The sequence below is a fragment of the Dysidea avara genome, chromosome 1 (genome assembly GCF_963678975.1).
Source record: "Dysidea avara chromosome 1, odDysAvar1.4, whole genome shotgun sequence".
NCBI lineage: Eukaryota > Metazoa > Porifera > Demospongiae > Dictyoceratida > Dysideidae > Dysidea > Dysidea avara.
The window spans coordinates 46,534,080-46,554,937 of NC_089272.1; the positions used below are offsets into that span (position 1 = coordinate 46,534,080).

General features: G+C 37.7%; 1 protein-coding gene across 3 annotated transcripts in view; it reads right to left on the minus strand.

The window, feature by feature from the left end:
- LOC136265857 (uncharacterized) overlaps positions 1–20,858 on the minus strand; it is a 425,715-nt gene that overhangs the window by 67,845 nt on the left and 337,012 nt on the right. For all 3 annotated transcript variants that reach the window (XM_066060794.1, XM_066060798.1, XM_066060806.1), the window contains exons 70-75: positions 19,097–19,381; positions 8,848–9,115; positions 7,451–7,488; positions 7,211–7,339; positions 6,801–7,085; positions 6,418–6,685 (exon numbers count right to left, since the gene is read on the minus strand). In XM_066060794.1, the coding sequence (XP_065916866.1) occupies positions 6,418–6,685; positions 6,801–7,085; positions 7,211–7,339; positions 7,451–7,488; positions 8,848–9,115; positions 19,097–19,381 (1,273 nt within the window). The remainder of the gene's footprint in view (positions 1–6,417; positions 6,686–6,800; positions 7,086–7,210; positions 7,340–7,450; positions 7,489–8,847; positions 9,116–19,096; positions 19,382–20,858) is intronic.

Genomic DNA, 20,858 nt, shown 5'->3' on the forward strand with positions numbered 1-20,858 from the left:
AAAGCTTTAATAATAATAATAATAATAATTACACAACCAAGTGCTAAAAATAATACGAAATACGGTTAAAATTATGTCATTAATAATGAATGAATATCCCTTCCCCTTCCCTGGATAATTTTTGTAATAACTTAAGTAATTATATCTGTGCATTATAATCATTTGTGATTTCTGCACAGTAAAAACAAATAATAAAACTACAAGGCCTAAGGTTTCGCACTCACCAGGATCCGGGAATAGAATCCATGTTGTATGAAGAGACAATCGTATAATAGGCGGGTGTTTTTGTGGAGGTGATAGAAACGTACAACGATTCTATTTAATGCCAATCAAAACAGTTAGCACGTGATGCCCACTAGACAAGCGAGCTACTGTTCATTTGTGTTTGAAAGTGGGCTACAGCGATTACTTCAATTGGAAGACAAGTGGTAGCTATGCCTGCTTAATAAACAGCATGATTGGAAGTTGCTACTAATCGCTGGAGGTTAGTTTGTGTTGGTTAAAACACTTTGATAGTCTTGTTTCTTTAGTCTCGTGTAACTAGGGTACCTTCACTTGTGTATTGGATGGGAGAAAGCCTCACCTGGCAGGCCATTATGCAAGAAGGTGCAGTTTCCAGCTGGTAAGTTTGTGTGATGATGCATAGCTCTCCACCTGAAGCCTTTTAGTGCCAGGAGTGTCCAAACTGATCACTGATATGGACCCTGAGAAAACTACATAAATATTCACTGCTAAATTGCATCCCACGTACTGAACACTGATGGATGGAACAAACACAACATACACAAAATGTGCCCTTAGGCTGATAATTGTGTATGGTTGTGCTTGCTATTAGCTAACTGCTATTATTATGTTTAGCTAGGTCTGCCGCCATCAGCAATGCTCCATCAGTTGTAGGTGACAGACAGTTGAAATATTCTGCTTCTATCCCATTCTTATTGTGGTCTGCTCTTGGCAACTCCAGCCATGTCTTAATCCAGTGCTCTAATCCATCCTCATTTAAACATGTAACACAAATGGTGTACAATTGCATAAAATTTATGTAATAAGTATCTGTTGGGTGTTTAAGCTTTACTGCTTGTAGGCATCAGATTGGCGTCAGATTCAATACCATGATTCTCACAATTTAGAGTGCATCTCACATCTCCATGGTGGGATAATCACTGATTGTAATTGCATACTAATGCATCCCTTATGTTTATGTGCCAGTCAATTCCTCTAGAATTGTATTACTGTGCATCTTTTCTACAAGCACACACTGTGTTGGCCATGCACTGTTTGTACATGCCCCATTAGTAGGTTGTCCCTTTGGTGATTGTACTTGGTTGTATTTGCCCCGGGCCTAGTTACATAACCAAGTAATAAGAATAATAAGAAATGATGTCATAAATAATTAATGTACAGGCAAAACTAGGCAGCACACGTATGAAAACTCACTGGCATTGGGTTAGACGATAGCCGAACATCAAAACAATAAAACAGTTTGTTAAACAAGGTCCTCGTTCATTACTTTGGTTTTCCAAATAAGGCCATCTAGCTATTCAGTTCCTAGTAACCAATTTAAACACACAACCCGTTAGTTACGAGAAATGCCACTCGCATAACCTGTTTGGGTGTTCGGCAAACATTTTATATACACTGTGCCTAAAACTAAACATTGAACTCGTATACATAAGTTCACGTGAAAATTACATGTATGAGCACGTGACTCATTGTTTTTACTCTGGTTGGCAATGGAGATTAATGTTGTAATTAGTTAGGCAGTGTTTACTATAGAATGAGTGACTATTTCAACTCTTTGAAAGACAAAGATAAAGAGAGATACGAAGCGAAGCTTAATGCCATTGGTTTGCAGTTAGATAGGGATCCTTATTGAGGTGAACACAACTATGAGGCAGACACGACCAGTTGGCCACCAGTGGAATACGGGCATATATTTGCCTATTTCATTGCACGACCGGATGTTTACACATTTGAACAGTTGCTATCTTGGAAACAACTTGATGGTTACAATTATTTTGCAAGTAAGTACGTGAGGACGGTGATGTCAAGAAAAATTGGAACCAGGGGTGTAATGTTAAAAGCATTTGTCAACCCAAGAGTTCATAATATAGTAGAGCTCCAGTGGCGGATCCAGAGGGGGGCACATGGGGCACATGCCCCCCTCCACTTCAAAAATTGCATAAAAGATTGAGATAATCTAATAGAGCAGTCAAGTACTCTAATAAAGCAGTCACAGTGTTCATGAGGCAGTGCAGCTTACCTATGAAGCTGTTAATAAGGACTTTATTTTACATACGTGATATATACATATGGTAAAGGATAACAGACTATTATTGCTGTAACCTTTTTTTTTTGCTCTTCAACATTTTTCAGCAAGGTGCCCCCTCTTTCCAAACTCTGGATCTGCCCCTGAGCCCTCTCTACTATATTATGAACACTTGGCTATACTGTATGTATAATCAGTTGCCATACTATTATACATTCAGGTTAGGTGAGGGGTGCTCTCACATTGCAGCAGTCTTGTTTAAAATAGAGTGTGCAGTTAGGTTAGGATACACTGCAGGAACATAACAGCCTTGTCAATGGAATGAAGCATACTCTCAGAAGGTTAACTTGTGATATTCACACTCATATAGCCATTATATTTATTGTCACAAACAGATTGAACCTGCTTGTGTGATTGATATGGATTCACTCAACCCAAGCGAAAACAATCTGATGAAAAAGGCACCATTACTTCAACTACTTCAAGACAACCAAGGGACTCAAGACTGTCTCACAGAATGGTGAAGACATTTATTTTGGGAAACTGAAAGAAATTTTACCCGATTCAGGAATTTTGACTGCAGTAGAAGCTAGGGAACACACTACAGTTGATGCTACCATACGTATAGTAAGACAGCTACCTCCACTGTTGACTGCTTTGCAAGATAAGAAATACAAGGAACTTAATGAAAAAAACTTAAGCCTGGAATGTGTCAGAATATTTCAAGGATTAACTGTTGATGAGCATGAAGTTTAGTACCTTGAGGAGTCAACAAAGTTGCAGTCTGAATGTCTCTTATGGCACAAGCATCGTATTGGTCGTGTAACAGCTTCCAAGTTTGGTCCTGTTAGCACAGCAAACATAAAGTGTCCACCTCAGTTACTAGTGAGAGAAATTTTGTCACACAGTCAGTTCAATTCCATGAAAGTACCTGCATTACACTGGGGAATAACAAATGAACCAGTTGTATGCAAAGCTTATGTTCATAAGATGTAGGCTCTCCATGATGAGTTTATGTTTGAATCTACTGGGCTATTCATCAACCCAGCATTTCCACATCTTGGAGCCTCACCAGATGAATTGGTGTCATGTAAATGTTGTGGAGATGGTTTGGTAGAAATAAAATGTCCTTATGCACATAGACTCCTAGATCCAAACGAACATAATATGATAAGTTTTATCTGCAGCCAAGTGGTGAGGATAAAATGCAACTCTCGCATACTCATGATTATTACCTACAAATGCAAGGACAAATGAGTATTACTAATAGAAATTACTGTGATTTTGTTTGCTGGACTCCTGTTGGTGTGCACATTGAACAGGTCAAAGTGAATCAAGATGTTTTTGATAGGATAAAACTATCACTTGAATCTTTTTTCAGAGATGTACTCCTACCACTCCTGTTGAAAGGGGATTTTACAGCTTCAGCAGCTTCTGAGCCGAAAACTTCTTCTTCAGATGAGACTAGTTCGGTGTACTACTGGTGTAAGCGCAATGAATTTGGTAAAATGATTGCCTGTGACAATATTACATGCCCCAATGGAGAGTGGTTTCATTTTAAGTGTGTCCAATTAACACGTAAACCATGTGGTAACTGGTATTGTAGTGAACAATGTAAAAGTGTTGTTACTAATGATTATTTGTAATATTGTATATGTATGATACATAACAACTGTACAGTGAGTTTATGTTGGTACAACAGATGGCGACAAATTGGTGAGAGCTGCACATGTTATTAATATTTTATCTACATTGGCTAATTCTGTATCTGCTTTGTATTTTAAACAATTCACAGGTATAGTGCCTTGAAGTATCGTGTACTTATTTTTCATTTCCCCAATAACTCGTTCGACATGAATGCAAACTCTTGCTATTCTCTGTGATACTTCCACCTCCTGCTGTGACAATTGCATTTTACCTTTAGTGAATGCCGGCATTATCAGCCTAGCTCCATGCAGTCCAACATCATCACCTATATCGAATCCTCCGTCTGCAAGTATGGTGTCACCTGGATCTATAATTTCAAAAATCCACTCTGCTGTGTTAAGAACTTGTCTGAAACACGTCCTCCCCACACAGCTGACACATACAAAATTGTTCCAGCAGGAGTCACAGATTTAACTATGTTGTGTTTTTTATAGTTTGAGTAAGTTTGAGCTCATGCCTGAAATGAAAGTGGTCTTTCAATGAATATCTCAGAACAGTCGATTATACAAGCATTAGGGTAAGTTTCTTTAAATACCTGTGACATGTTGGATTGTATTATCTCCTGAGGAGGCCATTTGATTAGAAACTTCAGATGGACAGCCATGACATTGATCCAACTGGTGAAAATTGAACTAGCTGTTGACTTTGCAATATTAAAACGGTATGCCAGATCTTCAAATAACAAGCCTAACCGGAGTCTCATCATTACCAATAAAAATTCATCTTTGAGATTGAGCTTTGTGTTGCCATTTTGTCTCGGTATAAAGGTGTATAAAAGAGAAAACACATGTAAAAAAACTTCCCAAGATGGTAATCCTTTCTTTTGTTGTTCTCTCCTTTAATATCACTAATACCAAATGGTAGTAAATCAGTTTGAATTGCTTTATCTGCAAAATGAATTTTAGGTGGTGTTTGAATGGAGACTAATGGTTCAGCAGCACTCTCTTTCGACTCAGCAGCTAGTTTGACAGGGAAGGGTGTCAATTTGGAGTGAGCACGTGATGGCTTCCCTTCTAAACGGAAATCATCTGTATTTTTCATCGTGGCTATTTTGATTGCAGAGGTGCCTTTCAAACAGTTCTTGATTTGTTTTGCTGTGTAACGGGTTGAACATAGCCGACAGCAAAGCGCAATGGATACTTCACTTTTCAGATGATAATTAATAAAATTGGGGCACGGTACCATTTCTTTTGCCAGTTTTGATATTCTTAGATTGTAGAGGTGCTTCCAGAAAAGTTCTTGATTCGAAATGCTGTGTAATGGGTTGAACATAGCTTACAACCAAGCGTAATGGATACTTTACTTTTCAGACAATAATTGATATAGCAGGGGTGCGCGGCACCATTTCAGATGTGGTATGCATGGGTTCACCAGTCATAATAAAATTATTTACAAAAAAAGTTTATAAACAAGTGCACAAAAAAAATTTGGAATTTTGAGCTAGAGGGACCATAGCACATCGATAAAAAGTACTGAAACAAGTTGCAGTAGTCCATGATATTAAATCACAGTAAAACAATAAGAAGTGTTAGCTATATCCCTACTGCGCATTTCCATTATAGTATCTTGGGCACAGTAGGGATATAACACTTCTTAGTGATGGACTACTGCAACTTGTTTCAGTACTTTTTATCGATGTACTATGGTCTCTACTCTAGTTGAAAATTCCAACTTTTCATGTAGTTGTTAGAGTACACTGTACCTCTATCATGTGATCATTGTATATATGTTTAGTATATATAACTGGATCTGGGAAAACCAGTCTTATCATCCATGAAAGTGGGTTTGATCTTGCACCATGAACACAAAGCTAGATGAATACACTCACTGTCACAATCAGCCAGGCTTGAGTGGCCTGCTTTTGCTGGCTGCTTTTCTAAAGCCTAGTTCTGAACCGTGCAAACAGTTTGGAACCTAAATGGAGCTATGGCAAACCTGGGGATGGCTGTATGTGGCTGTACAACTCCATGGCGTTTAATAAAGACCTGCGCTGTAAGTTTTCTTTGGCTTTAGCCAGTTTTGATACTTGAATGGTCCATAATTTGGCATACAGTAATTCATCACAATGTAATCCTCTTCAATTTTGTAAACAACCTCTTACCCTACCCTCCACCCCCTGTCCTATTAGAGCTCACCTGATACAGTAACCTCGAGTTAAAAATGATCTAAAATGGCATGAAACTTAGCTGTTGGCTACTTGCACAGTGGATACTCTGGATGGAACTATTCAAATGCAGAAATCCCACTTTTAAAACCTACACAACATTGGAGCCATTAAAGAAGTCTGAAGGAGCTGTTACTATTTTTCAGTGATGCTGTAGGTATGATATGAGTTTTCCACAAAAATATAAAGGTATGATTCTACACAGCTATCAAGGCTGCTCATTTACAAAAAGGTATGTTACAAATGTATATACAGTGCTTAATGTATAGTTAGTTACCTGAGCCAAGCTTAAACATCCATACTCCTGAAATGCCGACGTTGCTTGTTTTATCAATATTAATGATGCTAGAAGTTCGCGATCCAGGAATGGTTACAAAGTTAACACCATCACCATAATTAATTCCTGCTAGAGCTTCAGTTCCACCAAGTCCTCTAAATCCACCAGAGCTACTACCAGTAGTCCATTCTATTCTCCCATCAGCATATAGGAATATTACAAATGACTCAAGTGCACTAGTGGCTAGTACACACTGGAATGTATTGGTCTATGAAGAAATGAAATGTGTATATTAAAAAAAACAAAAACAAACAAAAACAAACAAACAAACAACAAATACTGGCAAGTACTGTATAACATTGATGCAATAATTAATTCCATACCTTTTGGGTGTTTTGAGAGTAATAACCAACTCTGACCCATGTTGCAATTAACAAGTTTGTGATTGTGACATTTTGTGACATAGGAAAGACTGCTCGTATTTCACTGGTTGCTCTAGCAAGGAGACTAGGATCAGTAGTCTGACGATAGTAGATATTTCCAATTCCTCTGGTGTCAACATCAGCCCAGTATGGTGCAATGATCTTATTAGGTCCAATCAGAGGTAATGAACGTGGAGTACGAATACTATAACCACTGCCAAAACTGATTACTCCATTGTCATTAATCTGTAAAGAATTATGTTACAAGTTTTTGCTACTCAAATACACACACAGAAAATTAAAAAAAACACAATAATATTATTACAAAAACTACATACAATATTTATACAAATTATTACATAATTACGTACATAGACTGTTCTGATAACTTGTCTATAAAAGACAACACTTTCGGTTAAAGTAATGAGAGGCGAACGTCCTTGACCATCCAGAGGATATGGCAATGTGCTATCACCATGTGCAAATCCATATGAATAAAACTATAATAAAATAAAGATTACAGTATGTAAAATATGTCTAGCAGCAACTGTAACCGTGCATTACATATACAACTTATAGCATGAATAAATTATACAAAAACATTTGCATACCTCTGACACACATGTTCTGAGTTCTTGCTGACAACCATCTGTTTATGAGTTATGGAGAAACATTATATAAATTGTTATAAAAGCACTGTACACAAAAGTATATCTACGTACGTACATCATTATACTGCATACCAAAAGATTTTGTATGCTATAAACAATATAATCAGTTGGTTGGTACACACTTCTGACTTTTGAAAGAATACAGACTACTATTGTTACTGGTGAGACATACAATTACGATGCTAGTGAAGTGTGGGTTGGGAAATTAATAATGACAACAAAACATAGTTATTAAAGGGTAGCTACTGTATTTACAGTACTTTCAGCCTATAGTATGTACATTGCTTAACAGTGACTCTCTTTACCATTTGACACTGCATTAAGTAAGCTGATAAATAGGTGAAAGGAAAGGTTGTGAATTTAATGCTTATTATTATTATTATTATTATTAATGCCTTACAGTGACCAGCACTGAATAACTAAAAGTATTGAGAAATGCCGGTTTTAAGTATTCAGTGTGCTTTAGCTCGCCAATGGTTGAGGGTATGTGTACCACATTTTCACACAATTTGCACCAATTCCTTACCTCCAAGAGCATCCACAGTGGAAGTAGCCAACACTTAAGTTTCTAGCCATTTTAGATAGTTTTTAACTTGATTTTGACTGTACCAGGCAAGCTCTGAAAAGGGTGGAAGGTGGGACTAGAGATGGGAAAGAGACTGTTTAAAAATGAAAGAAGAAGGCATAGGGATGAATTAGGCCAAGTTATGGGCCATCCAGGTCTCACAACTGGCTACAATGAAAGCACATATACAGCACAGGTCTTTATTCAACACCATGGATCTGTACAACCACATACAGCCATCCCCCGGCTGGCCAGAGCTTCATTAGGGCCTCAGACGGCTATTATGGATTGCCACTGTGCTTGGAAAAAGCAGCCAGCAAAAGCAGACCACTCAAGTCTAGCTGATATTGATTATGAAATTTGATAGTTTATTCATGTAGCTTTACGTTCTTGGTGAAAAATCAAATCTGTTATCATGGGTGATGAGACTGGTTTTATCAGACCCAGTCACATATGCACTTATGCACCTTGTACATGTACACAGATATTTCTTAACCACTACTGTAATTGAAAACACTGTATCTGTTGAAAGACCTTTGTCAAGCCACCAATGTACAGTACAGCAAGCCTTGTTTTAAAATTAAAACCAACATAGTTTTTGTTTATATCATGGTGGCAACTTGTGCTTTTGCATTATCAATACAATTAAAAAATTACTTGAAAATCATTAACGAATTTGTAGTATGTACGTATAATGCACATCACTTTATGATATGTACCATTATAAGTAATTTACAGAACAAGTATTAGAAAATACACATGATATGTCTACCTGAGTCAACTTTGAATATCCAAACTCCTGGGACACCTATGTTACTTGTTTTATCAATATTAATAATTCTAGATGTTCGTGATCCAGGAATGGTCACAAAATGTTCATAATCTCCACCATTAATTCCTACTAAAGCTTCAGTTCCACCAATTCCCCTAGATCCACCAGAGTCACTACCAGTAGTCCATTGTATTCTCTCATCAGCATATAGGAACATTACAAATGACTCGACTCCACTAGTGGCTAGTACACACTGGAATGTGTTGGTCTAAATAAGCAATACAACATCTTTTGGTAGATAATCGTTTTCAGCAATTGAATTAAATGTTTAATATATATATATATCAAGACACACGGTAGTGTGTCGTGCGGCCCAAGAAGCCGGCGCGCCACACCGTGAGTATATTGACAGGAAGAACGAAAACGTAATTTTCACACCTTTGTATCTCGGTGATCACTTATCTGATTGGAACCAAATTTGCTACACAGTTGCCCGCCAGCCTAGGAAGTCTACATTCAAAATTTGAAGGAAATCGCTCCAGCCATTTCCGAGATACGAGCTGCCAAAGTTTCGTTTTTTTTTCTTCGTTTTTTTCTTCTTCATCTTCTTCGTCTTTTCGCACACTTGCAAAAATTGCTATAACAAGCAAACGCGTACTCCGATCGCCTTGAAATTTGGCACACAGAAAGGGAGTCTAAAGGCGCATCCTAGCATCAAATTTGGTACAAATCCGATGAATGGTTCAGGAGTTATGACCGATTATTCGCGTAAAACAAGATCGATTTGTTGTCATGCCTACAGGGTAAACCGCTTCATGGAATGAGTTGAAAATTGCTATGTAGATGGAGTAACCATCGTAGGAGTGCCTTTTGGTGGTTTGAAAGGAATCGAGATAAAGACCACGGAGATATGACACAAAATCCAACCTGTGTCACAATTACGCGATCGATTTTTATGAATAAAAAAGTATTAGTTTTCACGCCTACTACGCAAACCGCTTAGAGCAATGAGCTGAAAATCGGTGTATAGCTGGAATAATCTTCATAGAAAGTCCTTGCAGTAGTACAGAAGAATCGGATTACAAACCACTGAGTTATGATTCGAAAGCCAACTCCGTGTAGCAAATGCGAGATCGAGATACTCTAATAGAACAGTCACCCTAATAGAGCATTCCGCTAATTTATTTACTCCATTATAGAATTTTATTACATCACAAGTTATTCTGTAGGGAGTTCAGCTGCAAACAGTTAATCTTATAGACAGTTCAGCAAGAAGACAGTCACCATGTGGAGAGTTAAGCAAATATACCACTATAGAGATTCAGAACATTACAAGTCACACTGAAGAAAGTTCAGCTATAAACAAGTCATGCACTGTGTAGAGAATTCAGCTACAATTAAGTCACTCTCTAGAGAATTCAGTTACACAGAATTCTGCTACACACAACTCACTGTGGAGAGAGTTCAGCTACAAACAAATTACCCTTTAGAGTGATCAGCTACAAACAAAACACTTTGCAGGGTGTTCAACTGCAACAAATCAATTACCTTTAGAGCGATCAGCAATGAACAAATCAACACAAATCTACCTGTAGAGAGATCAGCTAGAAACAAACCACCCCGAAGAGAGTTCAGCTACAAAAAATCACCCTGTAGAGACATCAGCTAGAAACTAGACACAATGTAAGGAGTTCAGCTACAAGCAATCACCCTGTAGAGAGTTCAGCTAAAACAAATCAACCTGCAGAGAGATCAGCTACAAACAAATCAACTTGTAGAGAGATCAGCTACAAACAAATCACCCTGTAGAGAGATCAGCTAGAAACTACACACAATGTAAGGAGTTCAGCTACAAACAAATCACCCTGTAGAGAGATCAGCTACAAACTAGACACAAAGTAAGGAGTTCAGCTACAAGCAAATTACCCTGTAGAGAGTTCATCTACAAACAAATCAACCTGTAGAGCAATCAGCTAGAAACAAATCACCCTGAAGAGAGGTCAGCTACAAAAAACCACCCTGTAGAGAGATCAGCTAGAAACAAATCACCCTTAAGAGAGGTCAGCTACAAAAAAATCACCCTGTAGAGAGATCAGCTACAAACAAATTGCCCTGTAGAGAGATCGGCTACAAACAAATCAACCTGCAGAGAGATCAGCTACACACAAATCAACTTGTAGAGAGTTCAGCTACAAACAAATTACCCTGTAGAGAGATCGGCTACAAACAAATCAGCCTGTAGAGAGTTCAGCTAAAACAAATCAACCTGCAGAGAGATCAACTACAAACAAACCACCTTATAGAGAGTTCAGCTACAAACAAATTACCTAAAAGAGAGATCGGCTACAAACAAATCAACCTGCAGAGAGATCAGCTACACACAAATCAACTTGTAGAGAGATCAATTACAAACAAATCACCCTGTAGAGAGATCAGCTAGAAACTACACAAAATGTAAGGAGTTCAGCTACAAATAAATCACCCTGTAGAGAGTTCAGCTAAAACAAATCAACCTGCAGAGAGATCAGCTACAAATAAATCACTTTATAGACAGTTCAGCTACAAACAAATTACCTTGTAGAGAGATCGGCTGCAAATTAATCAACCTGCAGAGAGATCAGCTACACACAAATCAACTTGTAGAGAGATCAGCTACAAACAAATCACCCTGTAGAGAGATCAGCTAGAAACTAGATACAATGCAAGGAGTTCAGCTACAAGCAAAATCACCCTTTAGTGAGTTCAGCTACAAACAAATCAACCTGCAGTGAGATCACCCACAAAAACGCACTTGTACAGAGTTCAGTTACAAACAAATCACCCTGTAGAGAGATCAGGTAGAAGAATTCACCTTGTAGAGAGTTCAGCAACAAAGAAACCACCATGTAGAGAGTTCAGCTGCAAACAAATCACCCAGTAGAAAGATCAGCTAGAAGAAGTTACCTTGTAGAGAGTTCAGTTACAAAGAAACCATCATATAGAGAGTTCAGCTACAAAGAAATTACTCCGTAGAGAGTTCGGCTAGAAGAAGTCACCTTGTAAAGAGTTTAGCTACAAAGAAACCATCATGTACAGAGTTCAGCTACAAAGAAACCACCTGTACAGAATTCAACTACAAACAAATCACCCTGTATAGAGATCAGCTAGAAGAAGTTACCTTGTAGATAGTTCAGCTACAACAATTCACCCTGTAGAAAGATCAGCTAGAAGAAGTCACCTTGTAGAGTGTTCAGTTACAAAGAAACCATCATGTAGAGAGTTCAGCTGCAAACAAATCACCCTGCAGAGAGTTCAGCTACAAAAAAATCACCCTTAGAGAGTTCAGCTAGACGAAGTCACCTTATAGAGAGTTCAGCTACAAAGAAACCATCATGTAGAGAGTTTGGCTACAAAGACACCACCATGTAGAGAGTTTAGCTGCAAACAAATCGCCTGTAGAGAGTTCAGCTAGAAACGAAATACCCTGTAGAGAGATCAGCTAGAAGAGGTTACCTTGTAGAGAATTCAGCTACAAAGAAACCATCCTGTATATAGTTCAGCTACATTTCAAGTCACCCAGTAGAGAGATCAGCTGCAAAAAAAATCCTGTGGGGAATAATGGGCATGTAATAAATATAGGTATATAATTTGTATAATTACTAATAAAATCAAAAATAATTGAAGTACTAAAATTCTTCTTTAAGTTCTTTTCTTCTTCCTGTGTTAAAGAAAAAAACACATGGGTTAAAAAAGCCCCAAAGCCAGCCATAGGCCGGCTTTGCAGTATACAAATACAAAAAGAAGTGATATCTAATCAAAAATAGCCAAGCTGTAAAAAAAGGTGCGGCCCCCAAAAAGGCTATGGTGAAAAAAGATGTGAAATCCAAGGTGGCGGCCAAGAAATGGCTGTGATGGTAGGTTAATGGTTACATTTTAATAACGACAATTCAAGTGAATTTTGTGCCGCTTGGTCTTGGCACCAAATTCACCTGAATTGTTGTTATTAAAATGTAACCATTAACCTACCATCACAGCCATTTCTTGGCCGCCACCTTGGATTTCACATCTTTTTTCACCATAGCCTTTTTGGGGGCCGCACCTTTTTTTACAGCTTGGCTGTTTTTGATTAGATATATATATACAGTACTGCCCAAGCGCAATATCGCACTTGCTCGCATGCACAATTTTGCTTGAGATTTTAAAAATTGCTAATTAAGGGATTTGGCAACTGTTTTGCTTGCCAGACAGTGCATGTGGCAGCTGTTTTGCTCACGAGAATCACGAGCGAAACAGTTGCCACACTCCTTAATTAGCTTCTTTTTTTTTTAAATCTCGAGCAAAATTGCATGTGCAACTGAGTTCAACGTTGTTCTTGGGCAGTACCGTAGTACGTATATTAAAATTTAGCCCAGTATTCCAGTCCAGTCCAGTGATTAGACACCACCCTAAATGAATTCCACTTACTTATTTGAGTAGTGACGTTCTCCTGTTAAACTAAGGGTGATTGATAACATATGTACATAGCAAACCAATAAACGTTAGTGAAAGCATAATAGACACTATAAATATTTACTGGCATGCACTCAATATGACACGTGTCATATACTAGCTGAACATGTGTAGAAAGGTTCCACCAGTCCATTTACTGTATTAAGAAACTGGCTTAGTGCAACAAATAAACGATACACATTACTAATAACAGAGTAATTATACTTCCTTTTTTTATAGTGAATTCATCAATAGCACATTGTCTTTTGGTTTTACACTATAGGTATTCTCCTTCAGTACAAGAGAGAATAATGGAACAGCTTATTCATTCATTACATATAAAGCCACAAAGATAAGACATCAATGGATATGGCAAAAAGGTAATTGTCTAGTGAGAACATTTATAAATATGGTATTTCATTAAGTTGAACAATTGATGAAGACAGTAAGGCATGATAATACAGTACAGCTCAGCTCCAAGTAACATTTTCCCCACATCTAAAACATGAGTGAAATGCAGGCCAACACATAGGCAAAACGTGGAGAAAATGTATCTAAGATGCAGGTGAATGCTACCTTGGAGCTGAGCTGTACCATAGATGTTTAATATAGCTGGGATACATGAAATTGAAAAACCAGAATACACATGAATGTAGGCAGCTTTTTTTTTTGAGAAAGGCATTTATTATGTAGTTTATGAATTAATCTTTGTTTTTATAAACAAGGTAATTACGTGTGGAAGACAGCAGACACAGCTTGATTACTTTACCCATATGTGTGCCAACTAAACAATCACACTTGGTCTAACTGTAGAGACACGCATTTAGTTTCACTTGTCTATTGCTTGGGAAGAAAGAAAAAACTGTGACTGGTATAATAATACTATATTACCTGAATTTACCAGTCAAAAAGAAGATGAGTTTATCAAGACACACGGTAGTGTGTCGTGCGGCCCAAGAAGCTGGGGCGCCACACAGTGAGTATATACAGGGAAAAAAGAAAATGTGATTTTCACACCTTTGTAGTTCCGTGATCCCTTATCCGATTGAAGCCAAATTTTCCACAGAAGTGCCGACTGGGTAGGGGAGTCTATATTACAAATTTGAAGAAACTTACTCCAGCCATTTCCGAGATATGAGCGGCCACAGTTAGGGAGCTTTTTCTTCTACTTCTTTTTGCACCCATTACAAAACCTGCCATAAAATGCAAACACATACTGCGATCAAGCTGCAATTTTGTATACTTAAACAGCTCATTAAGTTGAATATTAGTACCAAGTTTGGTAGGAATCTGGTGAACATTCACGGAGTTATGACCGATGATTTGCATTAAAATAAGGTTGAACTTCTGTCACGCCCATAGGGTAAACTTCTTGGAGGAATGAGTTGAAAATTATGGTGTAGATGGAGTTACCATCGTAGAAGTGCCTTTTTGTGGTCTGAAAGGAGTCCAGATAAAGACCATCGAGATATGACACAAAATCCAATCTGTGTCACAATTATGCAATCGAATTTCATGAATAAAAAAACTATTTGTTTTCACACCTACCAGGCAAACCGCTTAGCCTTAGAACAATGAGTTGAAAATCGGTATGTAGCTGGAATAATCATCATAGAAAGTCTTTGCAGTAGTACAGAAGAATCGGATTACAAACCACTTACAGTAGTTACGATTCGAAAGCGAACTACTTGTAACAAAGGCTAGATCGAGATACTCTGATAGGACATAGAGCATTCAGCATCGTTCGTACTTAGAGCGTTCAGCTACATAACAAGTCGCTGTTTAGAGAGTTCAGATACGCAACAAGTCACCCAGTAGAGAGTTCAGCTAAAACAAGTTACCTATAAGAGTTTAAAAGTTACCCAGTAGAGAGCTCAGCTACAAACAAATCACTCTCTGGAGTATTCAGCTACAAAAAGCCACCCTATATAGAGAGATCAGCTAGAAACAAGTAGACTGTAGAGAATTCAGCTACAAACAGGCCCCCCAGTAGAGAGTTCAGCTGCTGCAAAAAGTTATCATGTGGAGAGTTCAGCTATATACAAAAATCCACCACATAATACAGAGATCAGCTAGAAACTAGTAACCTGTAGAGAATTGAGCTACAAATAGGCCCCCAGTAGAGAGAGTTCAGCTACAAACAAACAAGTCACACAGTAGAGAGCTCAGCAACAAACAAATCCCTCTGTGGAGATTTCAGCTACAAACAAGTGACTCTGTAAAGAATTCAGCTGCAAACAAATCAACCTGTGGAGAGTTCAATTACAAACAAGCCACCCTGTAGAGAGATCAGCCAAAAAGAAGCCACCTGTAGAGTTCACCTACAAACAGGTCACCTAGTAGAGAGTTCAGCTACAAAATAGTGAGTTCAGCTACAAGCTAGTCACTTGGTACAGAATTCAGCTAGAAACAAGTCACTTGGTAGAGAATTCAGCTAGAAACAAGTCACCTGTAAATATTTCAGCTCACCCAGTTGAGAGTTCACCTGCAAACAGGTCACCCAGTAGAGAGTTTGCTTACAAACAAATCACCATGTGGAGTGTTCAGCTACAAACAAATCACCTGTTCAGCAACAAATAATTCACCCTGCAAAGTTCAGTTACAAGCTACTGTATTTATACGTAAGAAAATTCAGCTATAAACAATTCACCAGTAGAGAGTTCAGCTACAAACAAATCACCCTGTAGGGAGTTCAGCTACAAACAATTCACACTATGAAGTTCAGCTACAAGATACGTAGTTACCCATTAGAGATTTCAGCAACAAACAAATCACCTAGAAGAGAGCTCAACTACATGTACAAGCAAATCACCCTGTGGAGAGTTCAGCTACAAACAAAATTAATCACCTTGTACAGCATTCTGCTACGAACAAGTCAGCCTATGCAGAGTTTAGCTACAAATAAACCACCCTGTAGAATGGTAGAGAATCCAGCTAAGAATGAGTTACCGGTAGAGTGTTCAGCTATAAACAATCACCCTGTGGAGAGTTCAACTGCAAACAAGCAATCCTTTAGAGAGTTCGGCTACAAGAAAGTCATCCAGTAGAGAATTCAGCTACACAGAAGTTACCTGTAGAGAGTTCAGCTGCAAACAAACACAAGTTCAGTTGCAAACAGGCCATCCTGTAGAGAATTCAGCTACAAGCCAGTCACCCATTAGAGAATTCAGTTACAAACAAGTTACCTGTAGAGAGTTCAGCTACAAACAAGTCGTACAGTAAAGAGTTGAGCTACAAAACTTCACACTGTAGAGATTCAGCTACAAATAAGTCACCCTGTATGGTATTAAGCTAAAAACAAATCCTCTTCTAGAGAGTTCAGCTACAAACAAGTTTCCTGTATAGAGAGTTGAACTACAAACAAGTCCTCCAGTAGGGGGCCCAGCTACAAAAAGTCACCTGTAGAGAGTTCAGCTACAAACAAGTTATCTAGTAAATAGTTGCGCCACCTATACAGTAGAGAATTCAGCTACAAACAAGTCACCTGTAGATAGTTCAGCTACAAATAGGTCACCCAGTTGAGAATTCAGCAGTCATTCAGTAGAGAATTCTCAGCTGCAGTACAAACAAGTCACCTGTAGAGAGTTCAGCTACAAACAAGCCACCCCGTATAGAGTTCAGCTATATTCTGTAAAAACAACTTATCATCCAGAGAGTCATCTAGAAGCAAGTCAAACAGTAGAGATTTCAGCTACAAACAAGTCACCCTGTAGAGAGATCAGCTTGAAACTGTTACCCTATAGAAAGATCAGCTAGAAACAAATCTTGCTGTAGAGAGATCAGCTAGAAAAAAATCACTCTGTAGAAAAATCAGCTGGAAACAAGGCACCTTGTGTAGAGATCAGCTTGATAAAATCACCCTCCACAGATTCCAACTACATTTCAAGTCACCCTGCGGAGAGTTTAGCTACAAACAAATCTCTCAGTAGACTGATCAGTAAATCACCCTGTACAGCACTCAGTTAAGAAACATATCACCCTGTAGAGAGATCAGCTACAGGGTAGAAACAAATCACACTGTAGAGAGATCAGCTACAAAAAGTTACCCTGTGGAGAGATTAGTTAGAAACAAGTCACCCTGTTGAGAGATTAGCTAGAAACATGTCACCCTGAGAAAAGAGATCAGCTGTAAACAAGTTACCCTGTAGAGAGTTCAGCTACAAATTACCCTGTACAGAATTCAGCTACAAACTAGTCAAGCCGTAGAGAGATCAGCTAGAATCAGTTTACCCTATAGAGAGTTCAGCTACATACAAATCACCCTGTAGAGAGTTAAGCTTAAACGAGTCAACCTGTAGAGAAACCAGCTAAAAAAAGTCACCATGTAAAGAGTTCAGCTACAAACAAATCATCCCGTAGAGAGTTCAGCTACATTTTATGTCACATGTAGAGAGTTCAGCTACATTTCAAGTCACCCAGTGGAGATCAGCTGCCCTGTAAAAAGAAATGGCATGTAACAATTACAAATTTTGTATAATTACTGATAAAATAAAATAAAATACAGTAGTTAATATACTATAGAAAAGTCTGCTTGTATGTCTTTCTTCTTTCTCTGTAGTAAAGAAAAAAAACACAGATTAAAATAATCCCAAAGCTGGCAATAAGACAGCTTTGGTGTATACAAATACAAAAAGAAAAGTGATATCTAATCAAAAACATCCAAGCTGTAAAAAAAGGTGTGGCCCTTAAAAATGTCATGGTGAAAAAATATGTGAAATCCAAGGTAGCGGCCAAGAAATGGATGTGATGGTATGTTAATGGTAAACATTTTAATAACGACCATTCAGGCGAATTTTGTGCCACATGGTCTTGGCACCAAATTCACCTGAATTGTCGATATTTTTTTTACTATTAACTTACCATCACAGTCACTTCTTAGCTGCCACCTTGGACTTCACATCTTTTTTCACCATGGCCTTTTTAAGGGCCGTACCTTTTTTTACAGCTTGGGTGTTTTTGATTAGATAATATTATCTTTTATGCACAAAACAAACAATGAATATAGCAAAAACAAGTACTACAGCAAAAACTAATGTATAGCTAACAACAAGAAAAAAATGTCTATTACCCACTCCATTAACCATTCCTTTTTTTAAAGCAAAAATGATTTATTTACTGAGCTACTGATATGTGGAAATGGTGGTTTCTTGGTTTCTGTAAAGTACACACTTGTCTGTTGCATGCCTGCACCAGCTGTACTTAGCTGCATTATACACTATTGTGTGTCTTGATTCCTGTAATCGTAACAGGTTAGTGCTAGTAATACCTGTATTACACTGTATACTTAAGCATTATGCATTTGAACAGTGCTCAAAATTAACTCATTAAAAATGCCTGTTCTTCCAAAAACTATGCCACCAGTTTTGTCTCAACTGTATGTCAGTTGATTGTATTAAACCATTCATCAATGATGCTCCAATTTTGAATGATCTACTCAATTTTGGCCTTCCAAAACTATGCTAGTATTATTACTGCATCCATACAGTTAGTACACATTAATCTACTGTATTTGTATGAGTGTATAATTTTCTTGTGGTAGTACATCTTAATACTAGCACTAAAATATGAAGGTGTTGATAAAAAAGATTTTTATAAAGACATACAGCAAAAGTTAAACATATGTACCAGGAGCAGAGCCAGAGGTACACAAGGAGCAAGTGCACCACACATCCCTACAGTACATCTCAGAAGTTTAGAATACATATATCTACTGTACGTCACATTTAGGAAGACACAGGCTCTTGTTAATCCCTGAATCTGCTCCTGCACACTACACAATTACCTTATCAGTGCCATTATTATAATAACCAACTCTGTCCCATGTGGCTATTAACAAGTTAGAGATTGTATTATTAAAAGACATAGGAAAAGCTGCTCTTATTTCACTAGTTGCTCTAGCAAGGAGACTAGGATCAGTAGTCTGACGATAGTAAATATCTCCAGTTCCTCTGGTGTCAACATCAGCCCAGTATGGTGCAATAATCTTATTACTCCCACTCAGAGGAAATGATAGAGGAGTACGAACATTATAACGACTTCCAAAACTGATAACTCCATTATCATTGACCTGTGACCACATGCACGTGTATAATGTACAATAATACCAAATTATATATAGCAGATTGTGGAGGTTTGTTCTTTCCCACCAAAGTTATCAATCAGAAACAATTGACTAACCAATATGCCTTAAAACTTGCATATGAACTGCTAGCAATTTTCAATGTTACATATAGCTTTGAATTAATACATGCTCTTTCATATACTGCAAAAGATACAATAAATGCATTTTTTGTACACACACACGTGAAAGATGTACAGTTATTACATTATGCACATACCCTTGTCTTTCACTGTGTCCCATTTCCTTGGGTTAAAGTATCAAAAGTTTTTTTTTGTTCTTAAAAGTAATACTAGAATGGAACTGCTCATAATTGTTACACTACATTTCTTACAATTGAAGTCAACAGTGCACAGTAACTAAAAACATGCTTCAGGTATTATTTTCCATATGTAAAACTCTACAACATATAGGTTAATTTTAGCTGAGCACAGCTAAATCTGCTGTTTCAATTGCAAGCATGTAATAATTTGAGCTACACATTTGCCAATTGATCTATGGCCTAATATTCTGGTGCCAATCTATTCTTTATTGATTACAAGTATAAAGAAAAATTAGGAATTTTAAGTTCAATTAGAGATCATAGAAAAAAAGTTGGGAAACAAGGGAGGTCGCCTACACCTGCAGATATACTAGTGAACATTTAATCCCTACTTAAGTCTATCTAATCCAAAACAGCCAGCTGTAAAAAAAGTGTGCGGCCCTCAAAAAGGCTATGATGAAAAAAGATGTGAAATCCAAGGTGGCGGCCAAGAAATGGCTGTGATGGTAGGTTAATGGTAAAAATTTTAATAACAACAATTCAGGTGAATTTTTGTGCCGCTTGGTCTTGGCAAAAAATTCATCTAAATTGCCGTTATTAAAATTTTTACCATTAACCTACCATCACAGCCATTTCTTGGCCGCCACCTTGGATTTCACATCTTTTTTCATCATAGCCTTTTTGAGGGCCGCACACTTTTTTTACAGCTGGCTGTTTTGGATTAGATTTCACTTCTTTTTGTATTTGTATACCCCAAAGCCGGCCTATCCAGCCATAGGCCGGCTTTGGGACTTTTTTAACCTGTCTTTTTTTCTTTTCCACAGGAAGAAGAAAAGATGAAGCAGATGTACTTTAAATATTTCTGATTTTATCAGTAAATGTACAAATTATATATATAATACATATATTTATTACAGAACTCTCCATGGTGGTTTCTTTGTAACTGAACACTCTACAAAGTGACTTCTTCTTGCTGCTCTCTCTATAGGGTGAATTGTTTGTAGCTGAACAATATACAAGTAACTTCTTCTAGCTGATCTCTCTACAGGGCAATTTATTTGTGGCTGAATTTTCTACAGGGTGATTTCTTTGCAGCTGAACTCTCTACATGGTGGTTTCTTTGTAACTGAACTCTCTACAAGATTAATTTCTTCTAGCTGATCT